The 15,028-nt window shown below is 40.6% G+C and overlaps 1 protein-coding gene across 20 annotated transcripts in view; it reads left to right on the forward strand.

The window, feature by feature from the left end:
* The window catches only part of KIDINS220 (kinase D interacting substrate 220), a 100,435-nt gene that overhangs the window by 29,233 nt on the left and 56,174 nt on the right, over positions 1-15,028 (forward strand). For all 20 annotated transcript variants that reach the window (XM_043604602.1, XM_043604604.1, XM_043604603.1 and 17 more), the window contains 8 exons: positions 789-887; positions 2,192-2,290; positions 5,546-5,723; positions 9,354-9,518; positions 10,778-10,957; positions 11,782-11,947; positions 13,863-14,014; positions 14,195-14,484. In XM_043604602.1, the coding sequence (XP_043460537.1) occupies positions 789-887; positions 2,192-2,290; positions 5,546-5,723; positions 9,354-9,518; positions 10,778-10,957; positions 11,782-11,947; positions 13,863-14,014; positions 14,195-14,484 (1,329 nt within the window). The remainder of the gene's footprint in view (positions 1-788; positions 888-2,191; positions 2,291-5,545; positions 5,724-9,353; positions 9,519-10,777; positions 10,958-11,781; positions 11,948-13,862; positions 14,015-14,194; positions 14,485-15,028) is intronic.

Here is a 15,028-nt window from a genome sequence, read left to right on the forward strand (position 1 = left end):
GCTTAACCAACTGAGCCACCTGGGTGCCCCCAAATCCATTAAAAATTTTTTTTACCATTTATTTTTGAGAGACAGAGCATGAGTGGGGGAGAGGCAGAGAGAGAGAGGGAAACACAGAATCCGAGGCAGGCTCCAGGCTCTGAGCTGTCAGCACAGAGCCCAATATGGGGCTTGAACCCACAAACTGTGAGATCATGACCTGAGCCGAAGTCAGACCCTTAACTGAGCCACCCAAGCGCGCCTCCATTTTTAAATCAAACTAATAAATATTATGCCAAATGCTGTGAGGGACTTAACATGGAATCCTTGGCTGTAAGAAACACCATATTTTAGGGAGGTTTTACTTTGTTTTGTTTATGTTTTTGTGTTTTGCATAAACATATAAAGTGATGCCTTTTGATAGAAGATGGTACATGATCGATTGCTTAATGAAAGGTTCAAGTGTAAGAGTCTTGAGTTGGGGAAAGAGGGCATTAAGGCTTTTGAGAGCAGGTAGAATTTGAGTAAGATTTGAAAAATGGGTTGGATTTAGATAGGTAGAGAAAAGGAAGACTGGTATTTCAGGCAAGGACAGTGGAATAATAGGATGAGAAAATTCAAGAAAATGAGCAAGTGAAAGACTACTTCTTAGCTGCTGAACAGATAAGGGTTGATATTCTTTCCTGTTTGTTGGTAAGATCTCTTAATGCTTTCTGGCAGAAATGTTAAAAATGATGTTTTATGTTTACAAGTAGCAGTTTCCCAATATTGTATCTTATATGAAGTGATGATTTTTTTCTATTTTGTAGGACAACAAAACTGCTTTATATTGGGCTGTAGAGAAAGGGAATGCGACGATGGTGAGAGATATCTTACAGTGCAATCCTGACACTGAAATATGCACAAAGGTATCAAGACCCAGTGCAGAATGTCAGTGCTGCTGATTTTTTTCAGTCATTGGTGTTTGATGTTAGAATTAGGCTGATTTTACTGGCAATAGTCTATATCAAATTAGTAATTTTGTATCCTTTCGGAAGTTGTGTATTCACAGGAAAATACAGTGTGTAATTCGTTACTTTTTAATTAAACACTTTCAGAAAATACAATATCAGCTATTCACAAATTGTAGACAGGTCATTTCCTCAATCCTTTTATGCTCTTGTTTGGAGTGCAGATCACATTTCCTTTTAAAAGACCAAGGTGGGTGGTTCTTGGTTCCCCAAACCAGTTGCTTTAGTCTATTTTACTTAAATCATGTGAAAAATATAAAACTTGATAAGACTTTAGTGACTGTATTTGTCTTTATGTGTAATAGTTTTCCATGGGGAAATATATCTGGAACTCTGGATCGAGGTGGCAGGCCTTCCTAGTGAATAAACACACTTTGGGAAATACTACCAACATAAGGGTTACTACCCTTATACTTCTATTTTATCTGCTGCGGATTGGGACCAGCCTCTTTCTGTCCTGATGATGGTAACGTCAGTGCCCTAGGACAGAAAGTTTCCTGGGTTACCTTTTGATTTATGGGTGACTCCTAGATAATCATTATTTATTTATTTATTTTTTTGGACCTATGTGATAACCACTGTGACCTATGTGGGTTCTGACCAAGCTTCTGTTTTCCTAATTCAACGCTGAGCTATGTATGGTCTCTTCTTATTTCCCTCAATTTGATTTTGAAAAAAATCATGAACTTTTTTGAGGTTTTCCAGACGCATGCTGTTTGTATCAAATTGTTATCCCTGTTACACACGGGTCCTTAGGTGCATAGAGATCTGAAGTGACACTGGTAAAGATTTCTGGAAAATCTAGACACTGGCGGGCCTGGACACTGGCTGAGCTGTGGGTCAGTTGGGAAGATGGTGAGAACGGGACGTAGTCTCTGGCGGTGCTGCCCAGATGTCAGTGGTGGAGCCTGGGGTACGGCCACATCAGCGAGGGGCGGGGCACTGTCGCCAGAAATGGCTGACGAGTCGCTGGGCCATATTCCCATTCTCGGCTGAGTGACACCAGATGATTTCGATACAAATGATTGGTGGTGAAAGGCAGTTTTCTTACTAGTTTCTATGGCTACGTTTTTTTGAGGGCATTGGCGATATGGTCTGGTACCACAGTCAGACAGTTGAATTCTTACATGTGCATTTACATGACTTTAAACACGTAGGAGTAACGCTGTTAACCTGGCAAAACTTCTTTTCTGTGCCTGCAGGATGGTGAAACACCGCTTATAAAGGCCACCAAGATGAGAAATATTGAGGTAGTGGAGCTGTTGCTAGATAAAGGAGCTAAAGTATCGGCCGTGGATAAGGTAAGACATCTGCGCAGAGAACGCTCTTTGGAAGGCTGTTGCTAGCCTGACCTAAATAGTTGCTGGACTTAGAGGGGGGCTGGTTTCATTTTGCGGAGGGAGAGGTTACTTGCTAGGGATATCTCTTTGGGGTTTTGGTGCCGTGATCTCTTCTTGGCTGTTCTGATAGCGTGCTGCAGAGTGGGCAGACCTAGTGTGCTGTTAAAGAGGCCGCTTCAGATTTTCCTTCCGTTGCTCATGCCGGTTCTGGTGAGCCACCGCCGACCACCATCCGAGGAGGACGTCATCCGATGTAGAGCCTGGTTGCGGATAAACAGGAGGAAAGAATTTAAGGGGCTGGAGAAAATAGGCTCAGAGCAGGCTGGCATTTATGTCCGGTAACAGGTGCTGCTGCGTCCTCACCATAATTCTTTTAGAGAAATGTTCGTAGTTTTTTAAAGTTTATTTATTTATTTTGAGAGAGTGAGAGGCAGAGAGAGAGGGAGAGAGAGAATCCCAAGCAGGCTCCACACTGTCAGCACAGAGCCCGATGCAGGGCTCAATTCCACAAACCGTGAGATCATAACCTGAACTGAAATCAGGAGTCAGACACTTAACTGACTAAGCCATCCGGGCGCCCCCATAGTTTGTTTCCTTTTACTCTTTACTTATTTTTGAGAGAGAGAGAGAGAGAGAGAGAGAGAGAGCGCGCGAGCGCGAGTGGGGAAGGAACAGAGAAAGAGGGAGGCAGAGAATCCAAAGCAGGCTCCAGGCTCTGAGCTGTCAGTGCTGCACCCGATGCGGAGCTTGAACTCATGAACCGCAAGTTCATGACCTGAGCTGAAGTCGGATGCTTCACCGACTGAGCCACCCAGGTGCCCTCATCAAGTGCCCCCATAGTAAATTTAACTTGAAATTGCTTAATACTTTATATAGAATTAATCCCCAGTTTGAGTTTGTTTTCATTTTAAATGGAGTTCTTTTCTACTTTCAACTGATTTCCTCCCATAAAACGAGTGAATTGATTTCTGTACAAAGTAAGAGATATTATACATTTTTCCATCTAAATGTATGATATGATTTGGGCTCTCCTAATCCATAATAGACTGAAGTTTATCTTCCTATTATTCATGAGACAATTAAACAAACAAAAAAAACAACACAGAATCAATATGTATTAGTATTTTATTTTATCAAGAAAACACCACTGTTTCAGGAAAAACATAACAAAAAATCTTCCCACCCATCATTACCACATTTATATAATGTCATATAAAAGGAAGGAAACTATAATGTTGAAAATTAGGAATGACAGAAAGTCAAAGAAGAGATTTTGAAATTGAATATATTTAGGTTTATAGAAAACTTCCTGTATTGGCTGTTTTTCTCATTCTGCTGTTACTTGTTTCTGGCTCTGATTCCCTAATTTACAATAAGGAACCCACTGGATTAAGTGCCCTTTAAGATTCCACATGGCCTCATTAATTCTGTAACATGCCATTTATAAATATTTGTTGCATACTCACTAATAGATTTCCTGAAGTTCTCGGTCTCGACATCCTTGTGTGTGTGCCCTGCCTCGAGTCAGCACACACTTGTGACAGGCACACGTGATACTTGGGGCGGTTGTTCACTCATTCAGCACACACTTACTGAGGATGGGTAAGGTGGTGTTGTGCCAGAATTTGGAATACAAACCTGTAAAAGTCTTGATCCTGGCTCTTCGTAGAGGATTTCATAAAGATACACTAAGAATGAAGACTAATGCTATTTCCACCTAGCCTATCAGAGATCTCAGTTTTTCTTCTGCACATTGGCTGCGGGTGTTAATATCTTCCCTGTCTTCCCTGAATTTTCAGAAACCTTGTGTCTGGCAGAAGTGACACAAATGATATTTCTACCTTCTCACAGATTTGGGGATAAGAAATGGGGTTCAGGTGGGGAAATAAAATGATGAAATCTGATGCAGATGTGTTTGGTTTGAGGGCTGATAAGACATTCAGGACACCATGACCAGTAGGCATTGGGAAGTATAGGACTAGAATTTGGGCAAGAAATCAAGACTAGTGGTCAGAATTTGGCAGTTAGTTACCAAGAGATAAGAGTTGCATGGGTGTGACTAAGGTCATCAGTGGGAAGAAAGATCAAAGCTGAGGTCAAAACTTTACTTACGGAGCGTGTCACATCCTACTTAGTTTTATAGTTTGGATATTTATCTGATTTTTCCTGTTATGTTGTCAGCTGTTTAAGGTCAGGGACTATTTTGTCTTCCAACCCCCCAAGTGCCCAGCTGGTGCCTTACTTACATGGAGTGAGTTCAGAACATAGTTATTGTGCCATGTGTTTAGGATGTAGAAAGAGAATCTAGAAATGGAAGAAGGAGACCCAAAGCAGAAGACGAAAGTCAAAATCAAGACAAGGTTGTGCCATAGAAGCTATAGGAAGAATACTGCAGGTCATTTTCATTTAGTGTTTCTAGAGAGATCAGGGTTGACGAGAACTGAGAATGTCATTTGTTAACTGGATCAACGTCTTTAAGAGATGGTGTTTGTGAAGTAAAAAGTGGGAGAACACATCACGGACCTAAGGTTTTTGTTTTGTTTTGTTTGTTTGTTTTTACACGTTTTCATGAGTGTTGGATGTGAGTACAAATGTGATTAGAGATTCTAATACGGGAAGAAGGTAGGTTGATGGGCTGATGTAGGGAGGAGAGCAGGAGAGGTTGCACTGGCCGGAGAAGGGCACACAGAGTACGATAGGGCTCCAAGGGAGAGCACTGCAGGACAGAGTTGAGGGCTTAACATGATGGAGGCTGGTTGGCAAAGGGCATGGGAGCAGGTGAGATCACTTGTGTTAGATGGGGTATCAGTATGGGCTGTGAAGCTTTCTAGACAAATGCAGAAGAAAGTTGTGCGATAGGGTAGAAATTAGTTGAGGAAAGTGAAGGACGTTGTGGACAAATAAATGTTTGGATGAAGGCTGGCAGCGGATCGGCGAAGAGAGCCTGTTGCTTCTCTCTCAGTGGGTTGAGGGGAGGGGAGAAGAATGACTTCGTTCTCCAGGGCTGTGGGAGAAAGACTACCCAAGAAGAGCTAGGTAGGGAGCTAGAGAAAGAAATTACAGAGAAGGTAGAGATAAAAATTCAGATTTATTCACTCTGTCTGAAAAACAGGAGAAGTTCAGATTTTTCATTATTTTACAAAACATGAAAATTGTTACTCTGTATGTGTTACATGGAAAATACATGAAAGTTCAAGTTTCCTGCCTATTTTACAGAAAGGAGACACGCCTTTGCATATTGCTATCCGTGGGAGGAGTCGCAAACTGGCAGAACTTCTTTTAAGAAATCCCAAAGATGGAAGGTTACTTTATAGGCCCAACAAAGCAGGCGAGACTCCCTACAACATTGACTGTAGCCATCAAAAAAGTATTTTAACTCAGATATTCGGAGCCAGTAAGTATTGGGTTTTGTTCCTGACTGAGCTTTGAAAAAATGAACGTTACATGAAAGTTAAGGGGCCCATAGCAGTTTGGCATTTATCACTTCACTGGAGATTGTGAAAGTTGAGGAAGCTATTATTTTGCTGTGGAAAAATACTCCTTCCTGCCTAAAGCTCTTCTGCATTGTCCTGCAGTGTCTACATCGAGTACATCCAGAGTCAGCAGTCAACGTTTAAGACCTCTGAAAGTCTAGCCTGCTTTTCTAAAAATCTCCCTGTTCTCCTAGGCGCACTTCGTGTTTTTACCAAAGCATGCCCTGTTTTCCGTGCAGCCTGACCGCTTAGAGTTCCCCGTGTTTGCTCGTGTTCTGCCTGCCACAGGTCTGTCCTCTCCATTCCCAGGAACGTCCCTTACCTGTCAGTCTTCTTTCTCCAAGGCTCCTGTCATTTCTCCCCTTCTCAGTGACGTTTTAACTGATCTGCCTCACCAGGCAAAGTTTTTCCTAGTTTGAATACTTAAGCATTTTTATGTTTCCTTTTTTAATACTTATTATACCTGGCCTTTTATTTTATTAGAATTTTCTCCCTTCAGATTCCAAGTTCTTCAGGATAGGAACTATCTCTTCTTATCTTTATGTCCTCTGTAACATCTAGCATAATGCTTTGAATATTGTACTAAAATAGTTTTTGATTGAAAAGAATGTACATGCACATATAATCATTCATATGTGGTGTTTTGGAATATGGAACAATTTTCTACTAGAATTAAGAGAAACAAGCAGGAGATAGTAGAATCCCACCACCTTCTAGTTGAGCTTCTTACTTAGATACTATTTTTACGTATGATTCTATTGTATTGAGTTCTTGTATTTTAAAATACTTTTTAAAAAAATATTTTTATTTATTTTGAGAGAGAGAGAGAGAGAGAGACAGAACACAAACGGTGAGGGGCAGAGAGAGAGACAGAGAATCTGAAGCAAGCTCCAGGCTCTGAGCTGTCAGCACAGAGCCCAACGCGGGGCTTGAGCCCACGGACCGTGAGATCATGATGTGAGTGAAGTCAGACGCTTAACTGACTAAGCCACCCAGGTGCCCCTAAAATATTGTTTTCTAATTATAATAATGCACACACATTAAATTTCCAGAATAAAGATGCAAATATAGTAGAAAGTATAAATTTCCCATCGTCCCCTATCTCTTAATTCATAACTGCTTGAATGACTTAACAGGATTTTCTAGACATTTCTAAAAATGTTTTATGCTACATATACAGCCTTAAAAAGTAATAATTGGGTCATACCCATATTATAAAAGTTTTAAATAATTAACTATATTTAAAAGCTAATGTATATATATTAAAAGCTACAGTAAACATCTTTGTACACATATCCATTAACTTTTATTTTTAGGATTATTTTCTTAGAATAAATGCCCAGAAGTAGAATTGGCAAGTCAGTGGAGGCTCACAGTGTTGGTAGACTTTTCATATGGTTATAACAATTTCTTCTGCCTCAGGCCATATCGTGCAGTTCCCCGTAACCTTGCGAATGCTAGATATCTCCAGCCTCCTTAATCTATGCTAATCAGATCAATGAGAGAGAAGAATCTCCTGTAATTTGCATTATAAAATTATTAGTGAGATTGAGATCTTTTCTTACGTTCACAGGCCATTCGTAGTTTTGCCATTTTCCTCTTTGTATCCTTTGCCTACTTTCCTCTTGAGTTTTTGATAGTTTTTAAAAATTGGTTTTAAGTGTCCTTGTATGATACAGATATCGACCCTGGGTCCATCCTATATGTTGCACCCCTCTCCCAGCTTCGTCCTTGTTTATAGTGATGGGTTTTTATTCCTCATCTAACAGTTACGCAGTTTTGTAGTGTATTTGTCAGTCTTTTCCTGCAGTTCTGGCCTCAGTATTATATTGAGAAAGGCCTTTTCCATGCACTGATTTGAAACATTTTTACCCTATATTTTCTTCTAGCATTTTTATGGTTTCACCTTTTGCATTTAATATTTTAATATTTCAAAAACTTACTTTTATGAGGTATGAGATGTATAGAGTTTTCATTTTATTTTTTAAAAAATAAATGGCTCATGCACTGTTGGTTTGAATGCAAACTGGCGCAGCCGCTCTGGAAAACAGTGTGGAGGATCCTCAGATTAAAAATAGACCTACCCTATGACCCAGCAATAGCACTGCTAGGAATTTACCCAAGGGATCCAGGAGTGCTGATGCAGAGGGGCACTTGTACCCCAGCACTTTCAACAATAGCCAAATTATGGAAAGAGCCTAAATGTCCATCAACTGACGAATGGATACAGAAGATGTGGTTTATATGTACGATGGAATACTACTTGGCAATGAGAAAGAATGAAATCCTGCCATTTACAGCAACATGGATGGAACTGTAGGGTATTATGCTAAGTGAAATAAGTCAGTCAGAGAAAGACAGATCCCATATGTTTTCACTCATGTGGAACTTGAGAAACTTAACAGAAGACCACGGGGGAAGGAAGGGGGAAAAAAAGTTACGAACAGAGAGGGAGGGAGGCAAACCATAAGAGACTCTTAAATACTGAGAACAAACTGAGGGTGGATGGGGGGTGGGGGAGAGGGGAAAGTGGGTGATGGGCGTGGAGGAGGGCACTTGTTGGGATGAATGAGCGCTGGGTGTTGTATGGAAGCCAATTTGACAATAAATTATATAAAAAAGTAAAAATAAATAAAAAATAAAAAATAGATGGTTCGCCTCTCCCAGCATCACTTGCTAATTCCTCCCTCGTCCACTGGTTTGAAATGCCACTTAGCTCTACGGCGCTCTAATTGTTATAGCTTTGTCGTGTATTTTTTATTCTCCAGAAACAACTACTCTTTCTCTGGTAGTCTTTTAATATTTTTTCTTAGCTATACTTACGTGTTCTGACTTTGCAATTTTTCAAAAATTTCTGTGGGATTTTGATTGGAGTTGTCTCAAAGTGATAAATTAATTTGGTGAGAATTGCTGTCTTGAAGTCATCGAACCTTTCTGCCTGGAGCCATACGATGTCTCTCTTTCTCGGATTACTGTATTCTTCAGTGACTTTTAATAGCTTCTTTCTATAGGTATTGCACATATTAAATTTATTCCTATGTGCCAGTTTGTGTTTTAATCATTTTATTGATTCTAAAATGTACATTGTTCCCCATTTTAACATCTCTGAAATTGAAATGTGTCTTACAATTGATGGATGAGAGAGCATTGTGTCATAATTTGGCAACACGTTTTTCTTTCTTAGTTGTACATGATAATGATGCATCTTTTTTTTTCAGTATATGAAATTTATTGTCAAATTGGTTTCCATACAACACCCAGTGCTCATCCCAAAAGGTGCCCTCCTCAATACCCATCACCCACCCTTCCCTCCCTCCCACCCCCCCAACAACCCTCAGATGATGCATCTTACAGTAAGCAGGTAGGTATCTTAAGTTCAATGAAATACGGTATTTAAGAATTAGTACCTTTGAACCTATTACACGGGTCTAACCATTTAAAATAAGGCTTTTTTCCTAATGAAATCAATAATCGATAAATGAGACTTAATGTTGCTTTCTAGTGGTAGTGTCTGTTTTTAATGTAAGGAAATGGTGTGTTTATAATTACAGGACACTTGTCTCCTACTGAGACCGACGGTGACATGCTCGGTTACGACTTGTATAGCAGTGCCCTGGCAGACATTCTCAGTGAGCCTACCATGCAGCCGCCCATCTGTGTGGGGCTGTATGCACAGTGGGGAAGTGGCAAATCCTTCTTACTCAAGAAACTAGAAGGTAAAGGGCATGCTTGTACAAAGTCTGTATGTATAGTGAGGTTTCCTTCGGTGTTTTTTCTGAAGTAAAGACAAAATAGATGTTTATGTATGGGTGTGTGTGTCGCACAGTTTACTACATTGAACGTTTTATGGCCCTCCAGTTGATCCTGCACACGATCATTTGATTTCTCTTCCTAAAACAAAATCCGGTTGTGTTATAATATGCTTAAGACCCCTTGGTAGCAGATTTTCTGCATGCGCTATTTATTGTTATTTTTATTTTTATTAAGTAAGCTCCATGCCCCACTTGGGGCTTGAACTCACGACCCCGAGATCAAGAGTTGCCTGTTTCCCCCACTGAGCCAGCCAGGCAGGCGTCCCTGCATGTGGTATTTATAATCGTCCTATTCAGAGCCCCTCTTAAACTTGTCAGTTAGCATGGCACACCCACCAGCACTGCCTCTCGTGGGGCCCCGTGCTGTGGGCACAGTCACAAGGGCTGTTGCTCTTGCAAGAACAGCCTAGACACTTTTCCTGGGCTGTTCCCTCTGTTAGGAGCTTCATAGACAACCCCCCCCCCCCCGCCCCGGCCCCCACCAGCCTTTTGATTGGCAAAATCTTATTCCTCAAGGGCAGGTTTCAGTATTACCTATTAATTTTTTACCAGGTTTTGTGGAAGGAATGACTTGTTTAGGGCTTATTTGGGCTCCGCACACACCTGGAAGAGCAGTGATTCTTAAATGTGATTGGAGGGAGAAGGGGTGAGGAGGAGAGAGGAAGGGTCATGATGTGTAGTTTGAAGACACATAGCAAAGTAATGTTTTTCAGTTTTGGGCGTGGAAACAATACCTTGTTGCTTATGTAATACAAACCACAAAAAATAAATATCCACAAAATCTTGACAAATGGGAATATAATGAAAGGATGTGTGCACCCTCAGTGTGCAGCAGGAGAGCACGTGAGACCAGGGTGGGTGTGCCCCTAGGGAAGGAGGCTTGGAGGCTCATCTGAGGAGAACTTTGGCTAAAATGGTTAAGTAGCAGCACTCTATATAGGGCTTTAGTAAGTGCCCGATATATGTCTATACTGAAAATGTGAACATTTCAAATTCAGTTTGAAGTTGTATTTCTTAAAAAACTTGGAGGGAAAGAAAAAACGACACCTGAAGCTAATATCACACTGCATGTTGACTAACTGGATTTAAATAAAAACCTGGAGGAAAAAAAAGTTGCGTTTCTTAAACAAAACAGGACTGAGGCTTTCTTATTTCTCTTTCAGATGAAATGAAGACTTTTGCCGGACAACAGATTGAGCCTCTTTTTCAGTTTTCCTGGCTTATAGTATTTCTGACTTTGATGCTCTGTGGAGGGCTCGGTTTACTGTTTGCTTTTACAGTTGACCTGAATCTTGGAATAGCAATATCATTGAGCTTCTTGGCTCTCTTATATATATTTTTTAGTAAGTTTTTGCTTTTTGTTTTTTTTCCAAAAACAGAGACAATGTCAAGACTCATTGTTTTATTTAAAAGAGTATCTGTATCTCTTAAATATATCTATATTTATAAAATATAAAATATTATCTATAGTTCTTAACTATTATCCATGTCCCTCCTCTAAGTGATTTTCATAATTAAGTGAGAAAAGGGATCTTTTTGCTATTTTAGAAGTTGGCCTAGAGGAACATTGTCCACCACCTGGCTGGAGTAGCTGTAAACGCTGGTGGAGTGCTCGTTAATATTGAAGCAGAACTATAATTTGTTATACTCGCTTTTTAATATGTTAATGAATTACTGTATTTAAGTCTTTTTTGAAAGTGAGTCTTCATAACCATCACTGGCATGCTCTCGGGCATTTTGATCATGACTATGATCTTTATTTTATCTAAAAACAAAGTAAATAAAACGTAGTCCTATTCTTGGGGGATATCATCAGTTGTAAAAGAGGAAATAGATTCCCTGTCAGAGGAGCTGGTGGTGTAAAAAAATGATAAACCCCAAGTCATGTACATTTGAGTCTGAACTAAGTGATATGTTTCTGTTCAAGGCATTATCTTTCTGATTGTGTTTCTTATGTCATATTTGAGTGAGTTTACTTTTCCGTTTTCCACGTACCTTCTCTATGTCGGTTACTCGGTTGAGGACTCCTTTGAGGAGGCTAGGAGATAGCCTGGCACCAGGGAAAGTCATGTACGCCTACCTCCCGTTGCTTGATATTTGACAGTTTGAGAAAAGAGGCTGCTTGAGTAAGGACTGTCAAATAATTTCTTAATCGTTTACTTTTCAGTCGTCATTTACTTTGGTGGCCGGAGGGAAGGAGAGAGTTGGAATTGGGCCTGGGTCCTCAGCACCAGATTGGCGAGACACATTGGCTACTTGGAGCTGCTCCTCAAGTTGATGTTTGTGAACCCGCCTGAGCTGCCGGAGCAAACCACGAGAGCTTTACCTGTGAGGTGAGTTGGTCCCGTGATGAAAGTAGCTTTGGATAAGATGAAGCAAAAATGAATTTTTTGAGCAAAAATGCCTCATCTCTCAGCGTACGTTCCAAAAAACATTGCTTTCGTGAATTTTTTATGTGAGAAATAAAACAACATGTCCTGGTTGAGTGGGTTTGAGAGACACTTCATGTCGTACCTTCCTCTTGTACATAAAAGGATCAGAGACCTTTTATCCTAAAAAAATCTGCTTAACTTTGATTTAGCAAATTTTATCAGAGCATAAACCTTTCCCCTACCCCCCCCCCCCTCACCGTTTATGACACCTTTTCCATCCTTTGGGGACACTCTGAAGAGAGTGCAGGACCTAGGATGGGTCCTGGCATCCCCTTGCTTTAGCACGTAACCGTGGCAACACAGCATGCTCTCTGAGCAGCTCTTTTCTCGCCTGTGGAAATACATTGACTTGCCTGTCTAAAGTTATTACTATCAAATAGGAAATGCATGAGAGAACAGTTCAGAAATGGTGGAAAACATGTATGTCAAGAATAAAGGAAAAGTGGAAGGCTCCAGGGGCACGTCAAGTGAAAAACAAAGTACAGAATTGAAAGCCAAAGGAATTCAATAGGAATCAGCAGAATATTTAAATGTATATGAAATGATTAAGAATTTTAAAATTATTTTAAGATAAAATGTGTAATCTAAGAGGAAAATAATTAGGCCAACCCAGATGAAACATTGAAGCCATGAATATAAGAGACAGAAATGAAGACAAAAACTTGTGTGTAATTAGCATATATGATTAGGTATTAGGAGAAGGATTTATAGATGAAAAGGTAAAATTAAAAAGTTAAGAAAACATACAGAGTAGAATGAAATAATTGGAAACATTTTTACAGAAAATATATTTTAAATTAATGAGATGGTATTTTTTTTTAAAGTCTGAACAATTAAAATAGCATCAAACAAGGTCACACAGTATAGTACAGTGGGGTCTTAGATTGTATTTGAAAGCACTGCTTATCTACTGTGTTGAGATGGACATTTAATTTAGGGATGGCAGGGGAGAAAGGAACAGATACAGAAATCATATCCACCCAGAAGGTCAGGAGGCAAACAACTCAGTTATTTCAAAGAACAACTGTGAAAAGCATATTTTACAACTTATTTTTAAATGCCTGGTAAACGTTTAAGCTGTAAATAAAACATTCTAAAACTTGAGTTTCGAAATGGCATTTAATTCTTAACAACTGTAGGATTCTCTCCACTTTCTGATCTCTCTGTTGGCACTTAGCACACTTTGTTTGGGCAGCTCTTTTGGCTGCGTCCTTTTCAGTCAGCGTGCCCGAGACCTGTTGAGACAGACGTCTGATGCTTTGTCGGAACTCTGTCGCCTCTTGCTACCCTGCTGCTTTCAGTGAGAATTAACGTCCTATAGCTCTGCTACATTTAGCTTTGGTTATTGCCTTCTCCTGGGACAAGTATGTAAGATGTTAGAAGTGGTCGATCCCTAATTACAAGTCCTTTTTCCTCCTCAGAACTTTATTTTATTAAAAGATTTTTTTGTAATGTTTATTTTTTATTTATTTTTGAGAGAGAATAGAGAGAGAGAGAGAGAGAGACAGAGTGAGAACGGGGGAGGGGCAGAGAGAGAGGGAGACACAGAATCTGAAGTAGGCTCCAGGCTCCGAGCGGTCAGCACAGAGCCGGACGCGGGGCTCGAACTCATGAACCAGGAGGTCATGACCTGAGCCGAAGTTGGACGCTTAACCGACTGAGCCACCCAGGCGCCCCCCTCCTCAGAATTTTAAACACAGTATTTTAAAAGGGACATTAAGAAAATGTAGGGGAAGTGATACAGAGATGATGTATGTGGAAATTATTTGTTTCTTTAGATACCTGAGTAACAGTTTATTCCCCTTTTCCCCCCAAGGTTTTTGTTTACAGATTACAACAGGCTGTCCAGTGTAGGCGGAGAAACATCGATGGCTGAAATGATCGCGACTCTGTCGGATGCTTGTGAGAGAGAGTTTGGCTTTTTGGCAACCAGGCTCTTTCGAGTATTCAAGACTGAAGATACACAGGGTAGGACGTCCCTCCTACGTCTTTGCGTGTGTGTCGGGGTTGAGGATGGGATGAGTGTTCAGGGCATTTCCGTGAAAACATGAATGAACATCAGAAATCCCTATGCCATGACTGTAATCGTTAGGACTTCCTAGACACTTGGTGTGTAAATAATTGTTAAAACCGTCTGTTGTCTTGCAGGCAAAAAGAAATGGAAAAAAACGTGTTGCCTCCCATCTTTTGTCATCTTCCTTTTTATCTTTGGCTGCATTATTGCTGGAATTACTCTCCTGGCTATCTTCAGAGTTGACCCAAAACATCTGACGGTGAATGCCGTCCTCATATCTATTGCGTCGATAGTGGGGTTGGCCCTCGTGCTGAACTGTCGTACGTGGTGGCAGGTGCTGGACTCTCTCCTGAATTCTCAAAGGAAACGCCTCCATAATGCTGCCTCCAAACTGCACAAGCTGAAAAGTGAAGGATTCATGAAGGTAAAGCACTCATGGGTCATTAGAAGGTAATTGTAGTGTGAGTGTGCTCCCCTAACCATGATGGTGGGGCTTTAGGGAGTGGGCTCTCTAAGGGTCACAGTGGTGCACTTGTTTTTAGGTTTGTTCCTGATTTGCCCTATGGAAATGTACATTTAAAGTGGAAAAAATGAAAACAATACAGATTTTTATAAAATAGACTTTTATAAGATACTCCTAGGAGTTAGGAGATTGCTCTACAGGTCACCTGCTTAATAGTAACAAGTGTCCTGTCTGATGATATGGGCTCCCCAGAGCCCGGTAGAGGAAGCAAGTACCACTAAAACATAGAAAATAAAGGGGCGCCTGGGTGGCTCAGTCAGTTCAGTGTCTGACTTCAGCTTAGGTCATGATCTCATGGTTCATGAGTTCAAGCCCCACACTGGGCTCTGTGCTGTCAGTGCAGAGCCTGCTCAGGATCCTCTGTCCCCTGCCTCTCTCTGCCCCTCCCTGGCTCATGTGCTTGCACGAATTCTCTCTCTCAAAAAGAAATTAAAAAAAAAATTCA

Source organism: Prionailurus bengalensis, chromosome A3 (genome assembly GCF_016509475.1).
Source record: "Prionailurus bengalensis isolate Pbe53 chromosome A3, Fcat_Pben_1.1_paternal_pri, whole genome shotgun sequence".
Lineage (NCBI taxonomy): Eukaryota > Metazoa > Chordata > Mammalia > Carnivora > Felidae > Prionailurus > Prionailurus bengalensis.